Here is a 23,206-nt window from a genome sequence, read left to right as displayed (position 1 = left end):
GCCAGTCGTGCCGGAGCTGGTACCCTCTATAATCATGAAGAGGTCCCTGCCCAACATCGTTATTCCTAGAATTACAGCCTTCATGGTGCTAAGGGGACACTGCACTTCTTGAGGTTTTCACTGTAGCATAGCCATACCAGTTCCAGCAAAAGTGGGACTGGAGAGGCTTGCATCTCACAAAATTCCTCTTGAAATAAACTCCTCTGGTTTCTGCCTAGAACTCCAAGGCTGTGGGACCAATAGCTGTGAGAGACACCAGGATTTTCTCTTTCTTCCAGTTTACCCCAAGATGTTCACAGGACCTCCCTGTCCTGGCCAGTACTCCTTCAGCAGAAAGATAAGGCAAAATGAACTATAATCTTGGCAGCTTCAGGATCCAGATCATCAAACATGCCTAAACCTGGGATTATTATTATTGTTATTTATTACTTACGTCTGGCACAGGGCTAAATGCTTTTCATATAGCTTCTCATTTAATCACCCCAGCCTTTGGCACTGCAGACTAATATTAGTATCCTCATTTGTAGATAAGGATGAGGCTAAGAGGAATTAAGTAACTTGCTCAAGATCAAACAGCTGATGGAGCTAGAATTCAAAACCAATCTGGTATGAAATATTCCAGAAACCAAACTTCCAACAGGTCCCTAACACTTGGACGTAAACACTCAGTCTTCCTACTTGGTGAACAGTAAGTGCCTACTTTGCTCATTTGTCATCTTTGCCTAAATGCAACATTGGCTTTTGCATCTAGGGCTGGGAAGAAACAGTGGATGCTGCCATTTCCCACCTCTTGAAGACTTGCCTCTCAAAGAGTTCAAAGGAGCAGGCTTTGAACCTCAGCAGCCAGCTGAACATACCCAAAGACACAAGCCGACTCAAGAAACATATCACCTTGCTCTGCGATAGATTAGCCAAAGGTGGACGGCTCTGCTTAAGTACGGATGCGGCAGCCCCACAGACCATGGTCATGCCAGGTAAGAGCTTCATCTGTGCTCCCTAAACACGACTACTTTTCTCAAATTAAAGGAATGCGCCTGAGGTTGTATTTGGGGTTTACATTTCATATTAAAGTGATGATAGCCAAGAAAATTGCTTTCACATTTCCCCTCAGATATCCCAGGGTAACCACTTGGATAAATATTCTTGGGGTATTTGCTTGCTAGACATTTCTAGAATGGTATGTCTTTTTTCTTCCCTCTGCTTTTAAATATATGGGCCATTTTGTTTTGCTTCTAACCAATAAAAAGTGGATTAGAGAATAAAACTATTTTTAAGGAGAAGTTTTACTAAATGCGGTCTCGCGATACCATATTTCATAAATGTAAATAGCATAATACAAGCAGCTAATGTAATCCAGATGAGCCCCATCCCTTCTGGTGTTTGCTTGGATTGTGGTCATCAGAATAAAGGGGAAGAGACAAAGAGAAAGACTGGGATCAGGAGATGTGAACAGGCTGCAGAGTCATGGCGCCTACAAGCCACGGTGGAGAGAGACTCAGCTTGCCCCAACGGGAGCAGTCAGTGATGGCCGTGGGCATCCACTCAGCCCTGCCCGTGGTCAGAGGGGCTAAGCAATCAATGGTGTTGCACTTGTGTCCCTCACAGGCAGCGGCTCCCGAGTCCTGCTTCCCTCATAGTGTCTGTCTTTATGGCCACGGCAAGGAACATCACGTACATAAATTAATTAAATGCAGCAGCTGTACTATCTATTTCCTTCTAAAGCAAGGACCGTAGTATCAGAGAGAAGTGGTGTGGTTTTCTCTTCTTCCTTCTTACATGTATTATGTGCTCCTTCCCACCCCCATGCTGATGCTCTTCCCCTTGCTTCCTTTTCCCCTCAATCAGCATTCCTAGAAGTAAAAAGGAATGCAAACGAAAACCTAAGAAGATAAACATAGAGACAGGATAGCGTAATCTAATAAGCACAGACTCCGGAGGCAGACACACCAGTGTTTGGGTCTGCCTTTATCCCTTCCTACTTACACGACCCTGGACATGTTACTTAACTTTCCAGAGTCTTAATTTTTTCCTTGTGACAATGGGTATAATAACGCCTCCCTTGTCACTGGGGCGTTTGTAAAGTACCTAGCACAATGCCTGGAATAGAGACATACTTAAAAAAAAAAGCTATAATTATTACCATTGTAATATTTAATTATTACCTTTCTTTTAAGTTTTATTTATTTAAGTAACTTCTACACCCAACATGGGGCTCAAACTCACAACCTCAACATCAGGAGTTCCATGGTCCGAAGGAGCCAGCCAGGTGCCCCTTAATTATTACCATTGTGATATATGTGTAATTCAGCCTGTAAATTGGGGGTGGGGAAAATACCCGGTTTGAGGTCATGGGTTTCTAATCCTATGATTTGAAATATTTAAAAAAGTTTTTTAATGTTTATTTTATTTTTGAGAGAGAGGGACAAGAGAGCCCGAGCAGGGGAGGGGCAGAGAGAGAGAGATACAGAATCTAAATCAGGCTCCAGGCTCTGAGCTGTCAGCACAGAGCCCAACGCGGGCCTCAAACCTACAAACCACAAGATCATGAGCCAAAGTCAGACACTTAACCATTGAGCCACCCAGGTGCTCCTGATTTGAAATATTTTTTACTTTACTTACACATGGACAGAACCTAACTTTTATTCCAAAAGAATATTTTTAATATGACATTTGAGAATAGAAATGTCTTTCCACCTAGAAACAGTTCTAATACAGTTTGTCTTAATCTAGGCCCCCTCCACCTTGCCCTTGTTAACATCCTCCAAACTGGTCCTTTGGCCTCTACTCATCTGTCTTCTGTCCACTATTACAGGATTATTTTCGTAAGAAATAAACATTTAAGCTTAATGAGATAGTAAATGAAAAACATTTACTATGATCAGCACGTAGTACATGGCTCTCTCTCCTTCCTTACTGATTGGAAAAACAAAGGGGGCTTGAGGGAGAGGGACAAATATGTGAAAAACTGAAGAGATGGGATCGGCCCCCTGATTGGCTGGCACATCTCTGGGAGCCTTGGCAGCCCTGCCTTCTGTTCCCCACCTTCCTGTCTCCCTGTCAGAGCCTCTTTAGAAACAGCCATTAGGATGCCAATGACAATGCTGTTAGCAAAGACCTGGACACCGGGAGAGAACACATGGTCCCTTAGTCACATTTATTGATTATGGAACTTTAGTCATTTGTTTAAATAACTAGGTTTGGAAACAGCTTGAGAGCTGTGTCCATATAAGCCCTCGATGAAAAATTTTTAAATGTGTGGAAGGAAGGGTCGAAGGAAAGAGGAGGAGAAGGGAGGGAGGGAGGGAGAAATGAAGAAATACAGGAAGATGGAGATGTTTTTGTTCACAAAGCAGGAGCCTGTAAGCCAGGTCTGTGCCTCTCATGCCTACTCTAGCCACGTTCAATCCACTGGGGAGGGTTTGGCTTTCTGCTGTGCTGCACTGTCATAGTCTTCACTGCTTCTACTTACTCATGACCCCGTTTTTTACTCTGGTTGAGTGACTCTCTATCCCTATTGCCTTTGATCCAGTCATGGTAGTGAATTTTAAAAAATTGTTAAATCAGTACTTTTTGTTATTAACATGCTCCGTTATTGCCTATAATACCATTCCTCCCTAGAACTCAAATTTTTCACACACTTTTTTCTGTACTTAGCACATTTCTCAGGTGGAAGAAATATGTAGAATTATTGCTTTCTGTAAACAGAAAATGGAGTTAAGAAAAGCTGAATATCTTGCCCAGAATTACACGGTGACCAGAAGGGTTATGTCTAGAATCTAATCTAGACTACCGTGCTTCCCTCTAGACCACACAGACCATAATGGTACAAATACATTTCTAGCCCAAGCTTTCTCCGTGTAAGCTGTTCTTGATCTGCCCTTCTTTTAACTTAAATTAGTCTAGCAGTGTGGGGGAAAGAGGGCAGAAATAGTTTCACATGGTGTCTCAGCTGTGAGGAATATGTTAAAGATTTGTCTTTGCTTGTGGTTTATTTTTATCATCTCCATAGGTGACATGATACCATTATCGCAGAGATAATTAGAAATGCTGTGTTATTTTCTGCTTCAAGCCAGTAATTATGCAATTTACAGTGTTAGTTTAGCTGTAGTCATTTCAGAATACACGAAGGTAACGTGGCACATTAGTAAGGAGTGGGTTCCTGAACACACAAGTGCATGAGCATTTTTCGCAGACATGAGCTTTTCTTAAAAGCTGGATAGGAACTCAGAAATCATCTGGTTCACCTCCCTCACTTAACAGCTGAGGTAACCGAGGCCTAGGAAGATGAAGCGACTTAGCAGTTGGTATTAAAAGGCAGGAGTATGTGTAATTTTACCATGTTCCCTATTAAATTGCAGATGGATAAACATCTCAGAATAAAAAATCCTTGGTCTTTTCTAGCCTCATGACTTTATGAGCCCGGCACCTTGGATGTGCCCTTGCTCCAGTAAAGGCCACGATGACAACATCCTCCCTGGCATCCAGAGTTTGAAAATCTTTCCCACTGGGAACTACCTTATGGACTTTTTGCCTCACATTTCCTCTGTTTGCCTTTATCAACCTTCAGATTCTCTATCAATATTTATCCTACTCCTTTATGGGTAAATGTGGGTTTTTAAATTTAAATTTAAATTTTTATTGGAGAGCCATCAAACTTACGTGTCTCCTGCCTATATTTCTGGTATTCACATTTTTTTCTGCTGGGGAATATTGCACTTTCATTAAATGTCTTCTTTCTAATCTCAGCTGTGTGCAACCCCTTAGGGCAAGAGTCACAGGGGACCAGGGCAATGTTATTAAAAATCTGGATGCGAGGGGTGCCTGGGTGACTTAGTCGGTTAAGCGTCCGACTTTCGCTTGGGTCATGATCTCGCGGTTCGTGGGTTCGGGCCCCGCGTCGGGCTCTGTGCTGACTGCCAGCTCAGAGCCTGGAGCCTGTTTCAGTGTGTGACTCCCTCTCTCTCTGACCCTCCCCTGCTCACACTGTCTCTCTCTCTCTCTCCTAAAAATAAAAAATAAAAATAAAAAAAAATCTGGATGTGAATGCCTGTAGTGGCCGAGCTGGCTTTCTTATACATGTTTGTTACCTGCTTGTCCCTGCAGGTGCTTGAAGTGGAGAGATTCGCCTTAGATTGCCAGAGGCTTCCTTTTATGACCTCACTGTCTAGTTTGATATTTCAGGGGCTCTAATTATAGCTAAGACTTGACTTTCTCAAGCACATTTATGCAAAACTTAATGCATATGTGGGTGGTCCTAATTTATAGTATTTGTAGGCAAATTATTTTATTTTATTTTTTTATTTTTTATTATTATTATTTTTTTACCTCAAGCATCGATTTTATTTTATTTATTTATTTTTTAACAAATAGTTTATTGTCAAATTAGTTTCCACATAATACTCAGTGGTCATCCCCACAAGTGTCCTCCTCCATGCCCATCTCCCCCTCCCCCCCACATCCATCAGTCCTCAGTTTTTGTCAGCATTCAAGAGTCTCTCATGGTTTGTAGGCAAATTATTTTAACCTCATGAATCCTGGAGCTTTTTTTCATCATTTCTGTATGGGTTTTTAACCTTCATGTGTCTAGTTGATGCTTTGCCCCCCCAAGCAGCAGAATGAGTTAATGATGACCCATCAGCTGGAAGCTTGGAGAGCAAATGGTGTGGGCCCCACAGCAGGGCAGGTAGAGTAAGCGGGGCAAGAAAAAAAGGCTTAAGGACAATCCAGCCTCGTCAGGTGCCTCAAGGGAATATTCTCTTAATGTGATCAAATGAGTCAGAAGTTATAATGGGCCATAGCTTCTGCTGTATTTGGTTTGGCACTGCCGGATTCTCATACTCAGGGAAGCTGATCTGGGGTGGGGGAAGGAAACAGACAGTTTGACAAATAAGATGAGGCTTTTCTCATCTTATCAACATCTTCTCATCTCATCAACAAATAAGATGGGTCAGAAAGCTTATTTTGAGATGTGGTATGAACCACCACAAAATTGGTGTCTTGTACGTCTATTACTCTATTAAGTGGGTAGAAGAAAATGGAGAATAAAAATTTGAATAAGGTACCTTTCTAACCTTTGGGGAAGTATATTTAAAACTCCCACCTTTTAGTATTTTAAACTTGAGTTAATGACCTTTTTGCCTTAAGGGTATGATGTTATTTTGAGGCTTCTTCCAAATGACCCATTTGAGTAGTATTTTAATTTAAGCTTCTGAGGCCTCACTTTAATACTTGGTAAGACATTTGGTGTTTACTTTCATATTGTCAATGTGATTTAGCTATTGGTTTTACATTTTATTTGAACTTTTAGAAGTTTGAAGTTTTTCATTTAAGAAAGTTAGACAAATTCAACATAGGAGAGGCTTTAAGAAAACTCATTAAATGGCTTCTGAACCTATTTATTCATTTTTTTAAAAAAAAGGAGTGAGTTCCAAAATGGTGGAATACAGTTGACCCTTGAACAACACAGGTTTGAACTGCACGGATCCACATTCACGTGGAATTTGTTTTTTATATACAGTACAGTGCTGTAAATGTATTTTCTCTTATGATTTTTTTAAAGTTTATTTTAGTTTTGAGAGAGAGATAGAGAGTAACTGGGGGAAGGGCAGAGACAGAAGTAGATAGGATCTCAAATGTAACTCATAAGAAGGGAGCATGATAGAAAGTAGCCTGAAGAAAATAACTATAATTGTATCAGAAATGGTGGTAAGGAAAAAACAAGGACTAACATCATAAATCAGGAAAATTAATGGTTTTTTATTCCCATAAGGAAATAAGTTGTTCAAAGGCAATGACCATGCATTTATGGGGTTATTTGTATTTCTGATCTGATAAATGAGCCCAAGTCCCAGGACTCCTTGAATAAATGTATGCAGCTAGTTCACGGACTCTGCCTCCATCCCATCTCCTTTTCTGCATCTCGTCCCTGAAAGTAAGCCAAATTATGCCTATTATTGATCTCTGAGTAATTTTTTCACCCTTTCTTGAGTGACTTCATAGTTGCTAAATCTGGTGAACACTTTGCCTACAACTCATTTGGCTGCTCTGTACCTTTTTACACTGAGACCATTTCCTTAGAACATTCTCATTCCTTGGCTTTTCGTTCACTATTGGAATCTGTCCTTGTCCCCTCAGGCCTGTCTTTTCCAGTCTGCTTTGTGGCTTCTTGTTCCTTTTCCTGTTTCTTGACTATTGGTATTCCATCTTCATGCTATCCTGGATGGTCTCATTCACAGTATTCCATGATTTCTAAGTTTGGACCTTTCTGTCTGGCCTCCCTTCCAGGTTTCACATGTCTCCATCAATACCCCACAGGCCTCTCCGCCTGCACACGCCTGAACTCACCTGAACTCACTTCCTTCTGCAGATCTCGTCTCAGTGGATGATGTTACCCGAGGTCTGGGCCAGGGGCCTCAGAACAGCTTTGACTCCCTGTTGCCTTTACTGCCCATATTCAGTCAGTCACCAAAACTTGATGCTGACATGCCCTACATATATCTCTTTTCACTGTCCACACTGCTATTACCTAACTTAATGCCCCTGTGTTCTAGTCAGGCTCTTAAAATGACCTCCCAATAGTCTTCCTGTATTAACATTCCTCCCTTATTTTTAGTACTACCATAAAAAAACAAACAACTTGTGATTGTTCATAGCAGCATGATAGCCAAAAAATGGAAACAATCCAAATATTTGTAAGTTGATGAATAGATAAATAAATGTGGCATATACATTCAGTAGAATATTCTTTAGTAGCAATATAAAGAACTACAACATGAATGGACCTTGAAAACATTATGCTAAGTGAAAGAAACCCAGTTCAAAAGGCTATATATTATATGGTTCTAGTCACATAAAATGTCCAGAATTGGTAAATTCATAGAGGCAGAAAGTATATTAGTGGATGCCTAGGGCTGGGGGTGAGGTAAGGGTGGAGAAATGGATAGTGAGAGCTAAAAGGTATGGGATTTCCTTTGGAGTGAGAAAAATATTGTAAAATTAGGTTGTACTGATGGCTGCACAACTCTGTGAATGTGCTAAAAACCACTGAATATATATTTTAAAAATGTAAATTATATATGTGAATTGTATTGTAATAAAATTATTAAAAATAACACATTTAATACACAGATAAAAAATGTTTTGTAGAAATTTAGGGGATAATAAGATTAAAAATCACTAATAATCTAACCACCCTGAAATAAATAGATATAAATTCTACTTTATTTAAATTTATGTAGTGTATGTACATCAGTGTATTCTATGTGTGTGTCAGTGTATACATATCCTTCCAATCTTTTTTCTTTGCATATATGTATTTTTGTTTTATAAAATTGGGTCATACTGTACCTACTGCTTTATAACCCACTTTAAAAACTTTCATTATATCATTATTGCTTTATTAAATATTATACATTATTTTAATAGCTACACACTTAATCAGCCCCCTTTTGTCAAATATATAATTTTTGATTTTAGGATGATAAATAATTATTTAGTAAATATTTTTTGTAGCTAAATCTGTGTGCATCTGTAATGAATTTATAGTTTTCCATGAGTATGAGTTTCTTTGCAAAAATAGAGATCTGGGTATGTTACCTACCTGCTTGAAAATATTCTACAGCTCCCTGGTACCTACCATATTAAATCAAAAGGCGTAAGCCTGAAATACAGCATTCTTTATGAAATAGACCAACATTATCCTTCTAGCTGTTATCTCCTACACTTTTATCCTTAAGATCCTTTACTGATACTGAATCAAATACGCCATGCTTTGCAGGCTTCTATAGTTTTTCTTGGCTTAGAGAGTCTGTCTTTAACTGGTAGTAGAATTACCACTAATTTCTGAAATGATGTTCCACAAAGCATAAAGGCCCAATCTTCAAATACAGTCACATGTGGGGCTAGGACTTCAATCTGTGAATTTTGGGGATGTCACAATTCAGTCCATAACACTCCCAGATAGAAGGTATACATGCATGGAAGTCTCAGTATGTTATTCTTCTTTGTGACCTCAGCACCCCACTTACGTTGGCACATATGTACGTATATGGTTGATTCCCACTATATATTTTTTAAACTTCTCATTTTGAAATAATGTAAAATACCTATAATATTTTGAATAATGGATTCATAGGAAGATGTAGAAATCCTGCCTAGAATTCCATGTTCCCTTCATTCAGCTTTCCCTAGTAGTGACATTTTATAGAACTGTAGTACAGTATCAAAAATAGGAAATTGACACTAGTATACCTTACGTTTTTAAAATGAGCCAGTGGAGCTTTTTATTAAAAGGATAAGTCTTGGAGTAGGTATAAGTTTTGGACTTTTAAAAAGGGTGGTGGCAGATATTATGCATAGAGTTAGTAAAGCAAGCAGATGTGGGTCTATAAGTAAACTGGCTAAGTTTCATATTAGAAATTCAGTTGAGTAGATCTGTAAACACTAATTAATATAAGAACTTGAAAAGCTAGATAAGAGAGATTACATAATGCAGATGTAATGGGAGCTATTATAGGTTCATAAACTGTACGTGGCTTGTAAAAAGCAGTGTTCTAGAAGTACTAATGTGACAGTGGTATACAGGATAAGGGACGTATGACAAACACAGAAGAATACAGATAGTCCATCATGTTTTTTCAGTTGCCATTGATAGAAATGATTAAGTTAGCAAGTGCATTTTGTTTGTTACGGATAATGTGCTTCATTCCAAATATGCTTGAGACACATCCAAGAAGGGATGTGTGTCAACAGCTGGATGTGAGGAATTCTAGATTAGGGGAAAGATGGAGGCCTACAAAGTAGATTTTAGTATCCTGAGCTTAGAGTTCATCATTAAAGCTTTGCAACTGGATGAAACCTCCAAGGGTGTGCGTATATGCATAGGGAGAGAAACAGTGGATTTGGGATTTAACTGCGAGCCACAAATCTGATTCTGTGGAGAGGAGTGAATTTTAAGCAATTCCAGAAGTGATGCCAGTACTCTAAAGGATAGAAGAAGCTTAAGCAAAGATCCTTCCATAACTGGAAGGTGCAAGATGGAAGAGGTAGTTTGTATTTCTTTTTCTTTTCCTCTGTTCAAAAACTATGTTTAGGGACTTGGTCAGTTAAGCATCTGATCTTGGTTCAGGTCATGATCTCAATGTTTGTGGGTTTGAGCCCCGCATCAGGCTCTTTGCTGACAGCTCGGAGCCTGGAGCCTGCTTTGGATTCTGTATCTCCCTCTCTTTCTGCCCCTCGCCTGCTCATGCTCCATCTCTCTCTGTCTCTCAAAACTAAATAAATGTTAAAAAAGTTTTAAAGGATGTTTAGAGGTATTTGAGGGTCAGGAGGGGGTGGCAAGATGAGAGTGCTAAAATGCTCTCCCATGTTAAATGGGAAACTTTGAGGAGGCAGAGGAATAATCTGGAATATAGGTAAACTTTAATGAAGCCCAGCTGCTGAGTAAAGTTTTATAATGATCTGAGAGAGATCTGGAAGGGGTGAATGGTGAGACAGTAAACTAAAATGATTTGCAAGAGCCACTCTGGGAAGGACAAGTCAGCCATTTAGTAATTGTGCAGATACTTATTCATTTGGAGCCATAGTTTCCTCATTTGAAAATCTGAGATAACACCTCCTTGTTTTGAAACATCAAAACCTTTCAAAGTTGTTTTGAACACCAAGCTGTATTGTATACGGAAAGAAAACATTCAGTTTTTAGTAGGATGCTCCTTCTTATCCATTGTAATAAGGAGTCCATAATGGGATGAATGGAAATTTAGTGGAAGAATATTTGAATCCAGGATTAAAGTTGTATTTGACAGGCGAAGCAATTAGGAGTAACTATAGGGGAAGGTCTACCATCAAAGACCTAACAGAATACCATTCTCCCTGTGTGTACTTAGCAAATACTTGTTGATAGACAAGCTGGCCGGTAACTAATTACAATGTGATGACCAAAGCCCCGTTCTTGGAAGTAGGATTGTTAATACAAGAATAAAATACCAGGGGAGTTTGAGGAATTTCCTTCCTTGCAGATGTTTAAACTAATGTGGATACTCGACAGTCTAAAGATAATTTGGGAAAAACCCTGCCTGAAAGCAGGAGGATAAATCAAATAACTTTTATTTTATTTTTTTAGTGTTTTATTTATTTCTGAGGGAGAGAGAGAGAGAGACAGCGTGAGCAGGGGAGGGTCAGAGAGAGAGGGAGACACAGAATCTGAAACAAGCTCCAGGCTCTGAGCTGGTTGTCAGCACAGAGCCTGATGCGGGGCTCGAACCCACGAACCGTGAGATCATGACCTGAGCCAAAGTCGGACGCCCAACCGACTGAGCCACTCAGGCGCCCCTTAAATAACTTTTAAAGCACATCACTATACCTCTGCCTTTAGTCATGTCATATGGACAAATCTGTAAAATGCCCATTGTACCCTCACCCAGCTATAAATGTGAACTGTCTTTTCTGAGAAGAAATATTACAACAGAAACCCTAACTCTGTGTAATTTGTGGCATCTTTAAAAATAACATAGGTTGGCCAAAAGAAAGAGGATCTCAATACTCTGGAGCATCCCTCAGGAAGATATTTATCTCTGAGGCTTGCATTATTTAAAAAAGAACTTTTCTTACATATTCTATTCATATTTGGGGCTGTTTTGTCTTCAAATATGGGGATAAAAATTGGCATTTATTCCAGCAGTTGCTAATATGAAGGGATTTCTACAGATTCACCACAAACTGGTTAATAGTCCCCTTGGCTTTTACCCCACTTCAGCTTTTGCTATCTCAGTGGCTCTGTCTTCCGCAGTAAGGTTTTACTGATTCACCTCAAAGTTGTAACAGACGTACTTTCTCTTTTCTTCCCTTCAACTTTTACACCCAATACCCACTATCTGTCCAGGGAATTGCATCTTCAACAATAAGAAAAAAATTTTGGGATGCCTGGATGGCTCAGTTAGTTAAGCATCCAGCTTTGGCTCAGGTCAAGATCTCATGGTTTGTGGGTTTGAGCCCCACATCAAGCTCCTGTGCTGACATCTCAGAGCCTGGAACTTGTTTAGGATTTTGTGTCTCCCTCTCTCTCTGCCCTTCCCCGGCTTGCCCTCTCTCTCTCTTTCAAAAAAAAATAAAGAAATATTAAAAAAAAATTTTTAAGTATACATATCTCTGCTTCCATTGTAAATTGATGAATATTATTAAAGTTGTATTTATTATTTTTTTCATTTTCCTTTAGATTTTAGGGTGGCTGGGTAAAGTATTTCAAGTGCTTAAAAGCAATTCACCAATCAGTGGCTTACATGAGAAAGTCGTTAAAAGTTATTTTATATCACATTATTTTCAGTTAAAAATGTTATACATATGCATAATGTTTCATTTAAAAATGTTAAAACATATGCAAGATAGATTGGCCAGTCCATACAGTTTGGCCCATTCCTATGTCTTAGTCATTTTTAATTCTGGCCAATACACCCGGTCTAAAATAGGAACAGCTCTGCTGACACTGAGCAGCCCTCGCAAGTAGAGAGGATGTTCTCCCACTTTGAGCTGTCACGCTGAATGAAGTCAGGTCCATGCTGCCAACCTTTTAAAGAATCTTTTTATGTTTTTTTTTTATTATTATTTTTTAACTTTTTTTTTTAAATTTCTGAGAGAGAGAGAAAGAGACAATGTAAGCAGGGGAGGGTCAGAGAGAGAGGGAAACACAGAATCTGAAGCAGGCTCCAGGCTCTGAGCTAGCTGTCAGCACAGAGTCCGACGCGGGGCTTGAACCTACGAACCCACAAACCAGCTCATTACCTGAGCCGAAGTTGGAAGCTTAACTGACTGAGCCACCCAGGCACCCCAAGAATCTTTTTATACTAAACTTTAAAGAAGCCCCATTTTTAATGTGTTTATTCAAGTAAATTGTTGGAACAGTCAGTCCCTTCAGATTTATGTATAATGTGGATATTTCTTAAACAATTAAAAATTAAAATGAGAAACAATTTTGTTTCTGCTGGTTTTTAGAGTATATAACTTTCTAATTCTAAAAAGTAAAGCAGCTTTAGTTTTATTCCTCTGTACGGTATGTCTAAACTTTATGTTCTTTAAAAAATAGCATTTAGTTCTTAAAATCTTTAATTTTTATTTGAAAACAGATACTTTGGTTATTCAGGATTTTTGTATTTCTTTCAAGTCTGCTTTCGGAGCCATGTTCCAATGTCATGTGGAAAATGTTAGCAAAAAATAGTGATGTCACTCTCTAACTTTCAGATGACATGATTTATGCTAATACTGATAGGATGGTTTTTATTTAGTACAGGCGTTTGCATGTTGGTTGCTCTGAGATACTTTTGGCATTTGTTACAAATAAGCTTGGAAGTGATGGCAACCATAAAACAAGAAGCAAGTACATTGTACTGACGAGTAGCATGGCAAGGGGTGCGAGTCTCCAGCTTACGGCTTTCTAGTTATGAGCAAGTGCAAGGGCAAATATTAAGGGGTCAGGTATAGAAACCTGGAGAGTTTCAGTGAAAAAATAAAGTTAACTTTGTCAAGGGGGACATTTATCAGTGTATGTGACTGTGTATTATGCAAATGATTTACCTGATACTACGTGTTTTATATATTTTTAAGAGATTAAAACACTTTCAAAACACGAGACTATGATAACTTATACATTTATAAATTCATGAATTATACACTTCGTACCTCATTATTTCCATTGAAAAGCACATCCTATATCATATCATAAATGAGACCCCAATTAACATTGTACCTGTATCTTTCTTATAATTAAAGCCTCTTTCTCTTTTTCTTCATAAGTAAATGGAGGGAGAGCACAGTTTATTATTTGGGACAGATTCCTTATGTGACTAGTTAAAATAATTGTTTAGTTCTATAATATTATAGTTAAGTTTATTACTATTAATATTATTTGGGCACTATATTTTTCAAAGCTTTCTGATGAAAAAAATGTATTTCAATGTTTAGAAAAGAATCCAAAATAATTCTTGAGAAGTTTACCAAATAAATAAATCTCCTAACTATCTATAGTGATGATTAGCGCATTTTGTATCATAAAAACAATTTTCATATTATTTTCATCACATTTTTGTTTTGAGTCTATTCTTATATTTGTGTTATACCATCAGTCATGATTAGATATCTACTCTCTGTTGACATTCGCTTATGAGACTGTGACATCTCTGAGGGCAGAGACGGTCATTCATTTTCCTAGAATTCATCCCTGGAATCTAATATAATTGGAATGCAGAAGATGCTCAACATAATCTTGTGAAATGGATTTTAAATGACTCATTTTCCTGAACATTATATCCTCTTTCCCAGTTTCCTCTCACTCAGTCCTCCTTCCAACCTCCACCTTCCAGGATACCCACTCCACCTCTATCCACCTTTCTACTAGCCCTTTTTTCTCTGCCTTGTAGAACTTTGTAGATTTTCGTCCTAGATCCCTTGTCAGTCTCCAGTCCTGAGTAAATCTTTGGCTTTTCTCGGATCTACTCTGGGACTGGAAATTGTTACTAAAATTAATCATAAAGCTGGCCCAACTGCTTTTGTTTCCTCTCATGCTATATGATTTCACCCGGGCCTTTCTCTGCTAATTAGAGTTCTGTTTACTTGGTTTTGATTGATTTGCTATCTCATTCCCAACAGAAGTTAATCCTTGTGATGTTGCTCAAGCTCCAACCTCTTCTCCTCCCCTGAACTGTACAGAAGTCATCATTCCATGACTTGTACATCCCATTGGTTTATTTTAGATGGTTATAATTTTATTCATCTTTTGTCATTCTGTTCTTCGAAGATGACACATTTGGTCTCAGGATGAAACTCAGACTTGTCACCTTGCCCTACAGGACTCTGCTTCTTCCTTCCCATCCATTTCTCTGCCACCAGTTTCCCCAGAATTCCCTTTGGCCCACAAGTGTCCCTTCAGTTCCACTCATCGATATTTTTTCTGCCTCTGGTCTTTGCATATGCTTTTCCCTTTGCCTTGAATACTGTCCTTTATCCACCTCCCAAAATTACCCCCTGCCACAGATCTACGTGCTCACCAGCTAATTTATCCTTAGGTCCCAAATTATAGATCACTTTCCCATGAGAGGTCTTCTGTGACCCTTATCATTCTTACTCATGGCCACTCAGATTTTTTCTTCATAGCATGAAGCACAGTTCATAATTAGACCTTAATTGTGGGTTTGTTTAATATTTCTCTCACTAAACTGTAAGTTTCAAGAGGCGAGGGACCATGTCTGTGTTACTCACTATAGTATACTCAGCGTCTGTCATATCAGTGGGCATCTGAAAGATGGCTGATGGATGAATTGTGTCCTCTTCTCCTTTCCTATTTCCTTAGGGATCTTGTAGCCTCATATTTATCTCAGTTAAATGTCTACCCTTTCTTTTCTTCTGCCACCTTCCCATTTCTAAACTTTGCTCAGTTCTCCTCTATTTCACTATATTAACTGTCTTCTTTTTCTTCCCCTTTAGACTTGTAAACTCTACAGATTATATTGTGGTCTCTTAACTATAAATCTGGTATGAAGCTAAATAGCACCATCTGTAAACAATTCATCTTTCCGTCTAGGGACCCCTATTAGGAGCATAATGGATGCATGGAAGTTCTTAAAAGTGGGAAATGAGTTTTGTTCATGAAATAGGACTATTTTTTGTTCATTTAACAGACATTTAAAAAAATACCACTATGTTCCAGGCACTCTACTGGGCACTGGAATATGTTGATTAAGAGCAGAGATAGCATTCCTACCCCATAGAGCTTATATTCTAGTGGAGAAGCTGGACAATAAACCATTGCACAACTAAAAATGAGAGTTTCGGTTGTATTTTGTGCACTGAAACAAACAGGGAGTTGAGAGAGTGGGGGTAGAGGCTACTGTAGACAGGGTTATTGGGGAAGGCTTGTGAGCAGAGGGATGAGAAAATCAGGAAACAGGGGCATATTGCTCTAAGCTCATGGAATAGAATTTAAGTCCTGGATTTGCTGAGAGAGTGGAACTTAAACATTCATTCTCTCTCTCTCTCTCCCTCCCTCTCTCCTTCTCTCTGTCTTTCACACACACATGCATACACACAAAGGTAAATATGTGAAGTGATGGGCATGTTAATTAACTCAATGGGGGATTCCTTTCATAATATATATGTATAGCAAGTCATCACACTGCACACTTTAATTACAATTTTATTTGTCAGTTATAGCTTAATAAAACTGGAAATAAAAGAATTTAAAGGTCTGGAGTGAAGAAAGGGCTTGGTGTATTCAAAAGACACATAGCCTCCCTGGCTTGATCTTAATGAGGAAGAGTGGCAGGGAGAGCCAAGTCATGTATTCCTTACATTCCACAGTAAGGAATTTAGATGTCATCCTGTGAGTAGTGGGAAGTCATCAAATGGTGTTTAAGGAGGGAAATTATGTGATCTGGTCTGTGTATTTAAGAATTACTATGGCTACTGTTAGGGAGTGATTTGGAAAACAGCTGGAGTGGAAACGGGGAGAGCCAGAGAGACTATTGTAGAAATGTAGGCAATAGACAACGATGACTGGGGTTGCAGCCATAGAGATAGAATTAGAGAGCTCTATGGCATATTTTAGAGGCCATAGAATACATGGTGATGGATTACGAGTAAGCAGTGACATGAGGGAGGAAGCAGAGAGGACACCTGGAATGTTGGTTTTTGTAGCAAGGCAGACAGTAATGGTATTGGTAAGATGAGGAAGTTTGAGGGAAGAACAGTGTGTGTGTGCATGTGGATTAAGTGGGGAGTACAGAATAAAAGATCTGTTTGGATCTGTTCCACTCAGGAGGCCTTCCAGACACCCACTTGTGAATGTCAAGGTGTCTGGAACTCAGGGGAGAAGACAGAGCTGCAGAGAGACAGTCGGGGGGATAGCAGCCTCTGTATGGTATTTGAAGCTGAATGGGCTTCTAATTATGTGGAAAGAGAAAAGAGAAGGGGAGCCTCATCTCAACCTTGAGGCCTTCCAGCATCTAGAGGTCAGGAAGAAGGGCAAGAACCAACATCGGAAATTGAGGAGAAGCAGCCAAGGAATGAGTAACAGGAAAACTGTGAGAAAGTAGCCACGTGGAAGCCAAGAGAGGGGAGGGTTTCCAAGGTCAGCATTGTCACGTGCTGCTGAGATGGAGGAAGATGAGGCCAGAGGTGAGAGCTGACATACTTCTACTAAGCTCTTACAGATTTTGTAGCATTTCTTCTTTTATATATTTTATGAGTATCAATTATTCCTAATTGTTAAGGGAAATAAAGTTTTATTTGTCTTGCTAACCCATTTTTTTTAAATAGAAAATTTAAAAAAAAATAGAAAATTTAAACACCTTATCTAACAAATCAGTATTTACTCCTCGTCTTGTTATTTCTTCATGTGGACACAATATCAGCCCTCTTCCTTATGAGAACAGTACCAGGCTTTTTGTTTTAGGATTGAGCCCTTCATAATCTGACCTAGTTGTTCCTTCTTCTTTATCTTGAACCTTAGCTCCATTAGGCCAATTTCTTTACTTCCTTATGTTCCAGGTACTGTTGAAGGCAGTGGAAAATTGATGGTGAGCAGAAGAGACATGATCTCTACCATCATGAAGCCTATATTATCAATTGAATAACTGTATAGATACTCAGTTACGAAACAAGGTAAATACTATGAAGGCAGGGGATGATTGAGGCTGTCTTAGGACGTAGCAACAGAGATCAAGAAGAGCAGATAGATATAAGAAATTTTTCAGGAAATAAAATTAACAGAAACAGGTAGCTGATTGGAGATCAGTGTTGAGTGTAAAAGAGAGGTATTAAGGAGGGCTCCTGGATTGCTTGTTCCAGTTGGCCAGTGGGCCATTCATCAAAAGGGCATCTTTGGAAGAGAACAAAGCTTGAGGGAGAAGAATGATAAGTTTGGTTCTGTTCGTGTTGAATTTGAGTGCTTATCTCATGTCTATTTTTCCTGCAGGAAGTCTTCTCTGAATATTCTACCCTTTGCTAATTATTCTAACTCCTGTAGAATAATTATTTAGCAATCTCTTTAAAAAAATCTGCTCAAAGCTAATATTTATAACTTTCAGTTCTGCCCGCTAGCACTTCATGTTACACGGTCTGGTTCTTTAGTTGCTATATGTGCATTCTAAGTTAAAACATAAAATCCATGGAGGCACAAAATATGTGGCCACTCTCTTTGTTTATACAACTGATAGCACTTGGCAGAGCATGATGTTATGTAGGAATGCATATTTGGATTCCCAGTATCACTAGGTGATTTTTCTTGAGACACAGCCTAATTTCTTATGGGTTAGTTAATAATCTACAAAGATTCATTAGATAACAAGTGTCTTCCAGGGCAATAGGAATTAGTGAGTCTCTTGACATAAAGTGAATTGTATACCATGACATACGAGTGGAATATGCTCCCTTATCTGGAACTGCTCTCTAATTATAAAGTTGTGAAACTTCTATCCCTTACTGTATTGAATAATATTTAATACAAATACGGTGAACCCTCAAAAGTTTTCCCATCATAAAATTTGCTTTCTGTGAGTTTTTTTCTTTAATATGTTATAAAACATCATCTAAATTTGTGTCTGTAACAGGATTTGATAGTGCTCTTCATACTTCAGATTGGCCTCAGAGATTTCAGCCTTGGAAAGTTAGGATTTTATTTTCCCAGCTGTTTAAATGTAATATATTTGAAGACAGAGGCACTGTCCTCTAAGTTTATAGCCTAAATAAATCTATTTTAAAGGTGTGCTGGTCCGAGGCCAGGTGGCATAATGGGATGACATATGAGCTATTCACATTTGAAGACCTGGCACTAAATTCATCTCAGGATGCCAGGAAAATGACTTTAGAGGTGTCAATTTGCTGGACTCCTTGGTGGGCATCTGAGAACATCACAGAACCTTTGTAAAGTCTAACATAATGTATCCTCTGTAAATTATATTGCCACGTTAGCCGCCTAAGGTACAAAAGGGCAATTTGAATGACTTCAGTAGACATTCCAAAATCTTGTTTTCATAAGTAATGAGAAGTACAAGCCTGTCTAAAAGAAGACCGGCCTAATCTAAAGGTTATATGTGGGACTGGGAGTTGAAACTTAAGCTTTTCTGTTCCCCCTAGTGTTTATCTGGCTCATCAGTTATTTAGCAAATATTTACTTAAGCCCCCTTTTCTCAGCCTTTATCATTTTAGGCATGGATTTTATAACAAGACCGGTTACCTTTCCTCTCCCCGGCTTCAGGTCTCCTACAAATGCCAATAATAATATTTCAAAGAAGTGTTATAAAAAACTTAGTACTCCAAAAAAAAAAAAAAAAAACCCACAATAACCCTGTCTTGAAAACTTGTAAAATTATCTCTCCATAATCCCAAGGTGCTTAATTGGACTACTTATCTGAAGATCTTTTACTTTTTTTCATTTCCATTTGCCAAGAATGTCTAGTAATTATGCACTCAGTTTCCATTTGAATACCTTTTTGAATTACTTAAAAGGCCATCATCATTAATTCATATTTAATATCTGAATCTAAGGTTTCCTTATTGTAGTAACACACAGTGTGCTAGCCAGAAGCATCACTTAATTTGAGAAAGCATCTAATGCTCAAAGGTACCAGTCAGGCTTTGATTTTTATTGTGAACATATGTTGCAGTAACTCTCAGACTTTGGTCTCTATTAACCTGACCTATTTAGTTCCTTTCCTTTTGCATGTAGCATCAGTCCTTTGCACCAAATGGTCGGCCTAATGATCTGTTTAGAGGAGACGCCAACCAGGAAAGCAGTGATGGTGGACCATGACAGTTGAGGAAGGGTGGTCCTCAGCAAAGTGTGTCCTTTTTCTCTACCCAAGGGGGCGGGGGTTCAGTCTGAAAGAAGCTGCACATAGGTTTGTGGCATTTCTAAGGAATCAATCCAAGTTGATAGTACTCCAGGCGGCTTCTAGGATCTCTTCTTTCCGCAGAGCCTACAGTTGCCTCGGGACATCCTCCTTGGAGTACAAGATGCTGAAAGACAGGCAGATGGGTTTTTACTCAACTTCTCTGAACCTCAGTTTCTTTTTTGTACCTGTATTAGGTTCTCAGGATCCTTCCCAATGAGAGTCGGTGATGCAGTCATCTACTCACAGCTGTCCCAAGTTCTAGGTTATAGCCTGTGGCCCTGCTGATTACTTGGGTAGATTAATGAGCATGATGGCTCATGCAGTCAGTTCACAGAATGATGTGAGGAAAACTGGGAATAAATTGTACTTAACTGAAGAGGTGATTTCAGGATAAAATAGACTTTAATTATGTGCCGCCAGGTGGCTCAGTCGGTTAAGCGTCTGACTTTGGCTTAGGTCATGATCTCACAGTTTGTGAGTTCGAGCCCCGTGTCAGCTCTGTGCTGACAGCTCAGAGCCTGGAACTGCTTCAGATTCTATGTCTTCTTCTCTCTCTCTGCCCCTCCCCCACTCACGCTCTGTGTCTGTCTCTCAAAAATGAATAAACTTTAAAAAAAAAATAGAGTTTAATTATTATCTCCTGGAATTAAAAATTCATGTATTTTATAAACCTTTATTGAGTGCCTACTCTGTGCTTATTGCCATACTAGAGTCTAGGTATATAGGCATGAATACAATAGACAAAGAATCTGGGAAAGCATACATCCTGGTGGGGAAGATAATACACAAACAATAAAAAAAAAAAAGATATTTACAAATTGTGTTAAGTAATATGAAGACAATAAGTAGGGTAGTGTCAATAAAGGGTAACTGGCAGAGGGCGGAGGTACTTAGGGAAGCTTTTCTGAGGAGGGGTCATCTGAGGTGAGACTGAAAACCTAGGAAGGAGCCAGGTGTATGCAGGTGCATGTGGTGGTGTTGAGAGAGCAGGGGTATCAGGAGACATCCAGAAAGTGGGCGCAGGAAATGCAAAGGATTCAAAGGAAGGAGGAAAGAAGGTCAAAGTGACTGGGGAGAATGACTGGAGACGGGGTTGGTAAAGCAGGCAGGGGCCAGATCATAGAGGAGGACTTGTTCAAAGTTTATTAGGAATGACAATTCTAGAAAAAGGACATTTTTTATAAACCTGTTTTCTCTTAGACCAAATGGAAGGTGGCAGTCCTAATCTTGAATAGCCAACCTGCATTCATAAACTGGAATAATTGTGAGAAGTCAGCAACATATTGAAAAAACACTTTATTGTATTGAAAGACCTGAGACCACTAAGTTCTCAGGCATTTATCACTTGAAAGTGGAGGAATAGGAAAGTTTAAAAGGCTGTAGCAATAACATTTGAGAAAATGAATAATTTAAAGTGAATGAAATCATGAATAATGAATTGTAAAAAAAAAAAAAAGACTCCTCACTTGTGATTAGAGATTCGTAATTTTCATTTTACAGCAAAATATAGTTGGCTGCCATGCATTCCTTACTTACTTCATCTTAGTACAATTAGGCCCAACACATTAGTGCCTTGATGTGCAGACTTATGACTGGCTTCTTGTGTCGAAACCATTAAATTTTAATGTATTCAGCTTAAGCATAAGTGGTCACAGATGATTCATAACCCAGCTCCCTGCTTTTGGTGAAAATGATCGTCAGCAAGAGAATTGTCCCCAATGGCCACACTTATCTTCGTAGTTGATTTCCTAAACATTTTTGAGTCTGTAGGAGACCAGGAATAAACATTGCAGAACTGATGGGTAAAGCACAATGATAATTGCTCTAAAACCGCAAGATATTTAATGATGATAAAGTAGAACTCTGTAAGTCTTGACATTTTCTTTTTTAATTCCTGATGTCAGGAGGATATAAGTGGTATAAGCTGCTCTTTAAGAGTGGAGTTAGCCAACTATGATATTTTTTTCTTTAAGAAATAAATGCCAAGAGTTGCCCACAGTTTTATGACCTCATCATTTAGCTATCGGGCGTAGAGGCAGGATGAGGGAGCAGGCTTGCCTGACTGAGGCTTTAGACAGCAGCTTAACCCAATAAAAATAGGATGGTGGCTTGGGTATATGACTCTTACCAGCCTGGTAATTATTTGAATGCTCATCTAACCCAGCAAGTATCTGGGTACTGAGAAATCTCAGCCCACTATGCTGCTAGCTGAGTTTACTTACCTTGTGCAAGCTGTGTAGGCGTATGTGATTCGATCATCTCTCTTTAGAGTTTGAAATCCTGGCTGTCTTCACGATAAACTCCCAGTTATCTGCCATGGCTCATGAGTCCCTTTGTGATCGGGCTTTTGTGTCTCCAGCCCCTCCTCTTGCGCTTACCAATAGCAACGTTTCCAGCTGCTGTTCTGACCTACCTGCAGCTCTCAGAAGAAGCATGTTCTCTAGTCCTCAGGCATGTAGCTCCTCTGCCTAGGATTCCCATCTTGCCTACTCCAGCCAGCTGACTTCTGTCATCTTTTCAGTATTTGCGGATTTTTTTCTGAGACCATTCTTGCCTCTCCACACACTTCCGGTACCCCTCTGTGCCTAGGTCATGGCTTCATCCTCATTTGTGCATTCACACTGGATGCGGAATTGCATTGTATTATAGAGATCAATGTTTCCTAACCCAAGCCAGCTGTGGACTCCTTAAGGATAAAGGTTTTGTTTGTGCTCTTGGTACCCGCTCGCTGTTAGCAGAATCTGCACACAGTAGGCTCTGTGCTGGATGGGTTGGCATATGCAATATGTCTCTTTTCTGGCCCTGAAATGATATAGGACAGCCGGCTGCTCTCCAAACCAGTCCTAGGTATCATACGGGATTATTCTTGGTAATAACCAGATAAGCAAGCTTCAGTCTCTGCATCACGTTACAAACAATTTGCTTCCCTTTCTAAATGAAGACATTTTTATAGTCCTTTTACTTAATGAAGGAGCATGGTCCAAACTTGCTGTACCCTGTGAAATCCTCAGGAGACTCATTTTGAACTATTAGAAGATTAGCCACACCTGGGTGCAGGCTTTTGCCCAGGTGCTCTGAGAATTGCTCTGATCAAAGCAAGGTGGACAGAAGAGCATTGTTCTTGGCTTCCCATCCCTGGTCATGGTCGCTTCAGTGGATGGATGCACCCCTGCCCAGCCTGTCTCATTACATAAACACAATAATGTTTTAGGGCTGGAGGATAAATCTAAAAGTCTCCATTCTAATACTCCAGTCCATTCTGTATCTAAAATGACCCCAGAAAGATAGATGTTTATTCTTAAGCATCTCCAGGGATAGACGCTTCCACAGCC

At 39.3% G+C, this 23,206-nt stretch overlaps 1 protein-coding gene across 2 annotated transcripts in view; it reads left to right on the top strand.

Annotated features, from left to right (window-relative positions):
• BBS9 (Bardet-Biedl syndrome 9) overlaps positions 1–23,206 on the top strand; it is a 454,413-nt gene that overhangs the window by 388,422 nt on the left and 42,785 nt on the right. For both annotated transcript variants that reach the window (XM_039251160.1, XM_039251161.1), the window contains exon 21: positions 752–974. In XM_039251160.1, the coding sequence (XP_039107091.1) occupies positions 752–974 (223 nt within the window). The remainder of the gene's footprint in view (positions 1–751; positions 975–23,206) is intronic.

This window comes from Hyaena hyaena, unplaced genomic scaffold (assembly GCF_003009895.1).
Source record: "Hyaena hyaena isolate Hyena2069 unplaced genomic scaffold, ASM300989v1 scaffold_387, whole genome shotgun sequence".
Classification (NCBI taxonomy): Eukaryota; Metazoa; Chordata; class Mammalia; order Carnivora; family Hyaenidae; genus Hyaena; species Hyaena hyaena.
The sequence above is the reverse complement of the archived record's forward strand: the minus strand, read 5'-3'. Positions and strand labels throughout refer to the sequence as shown.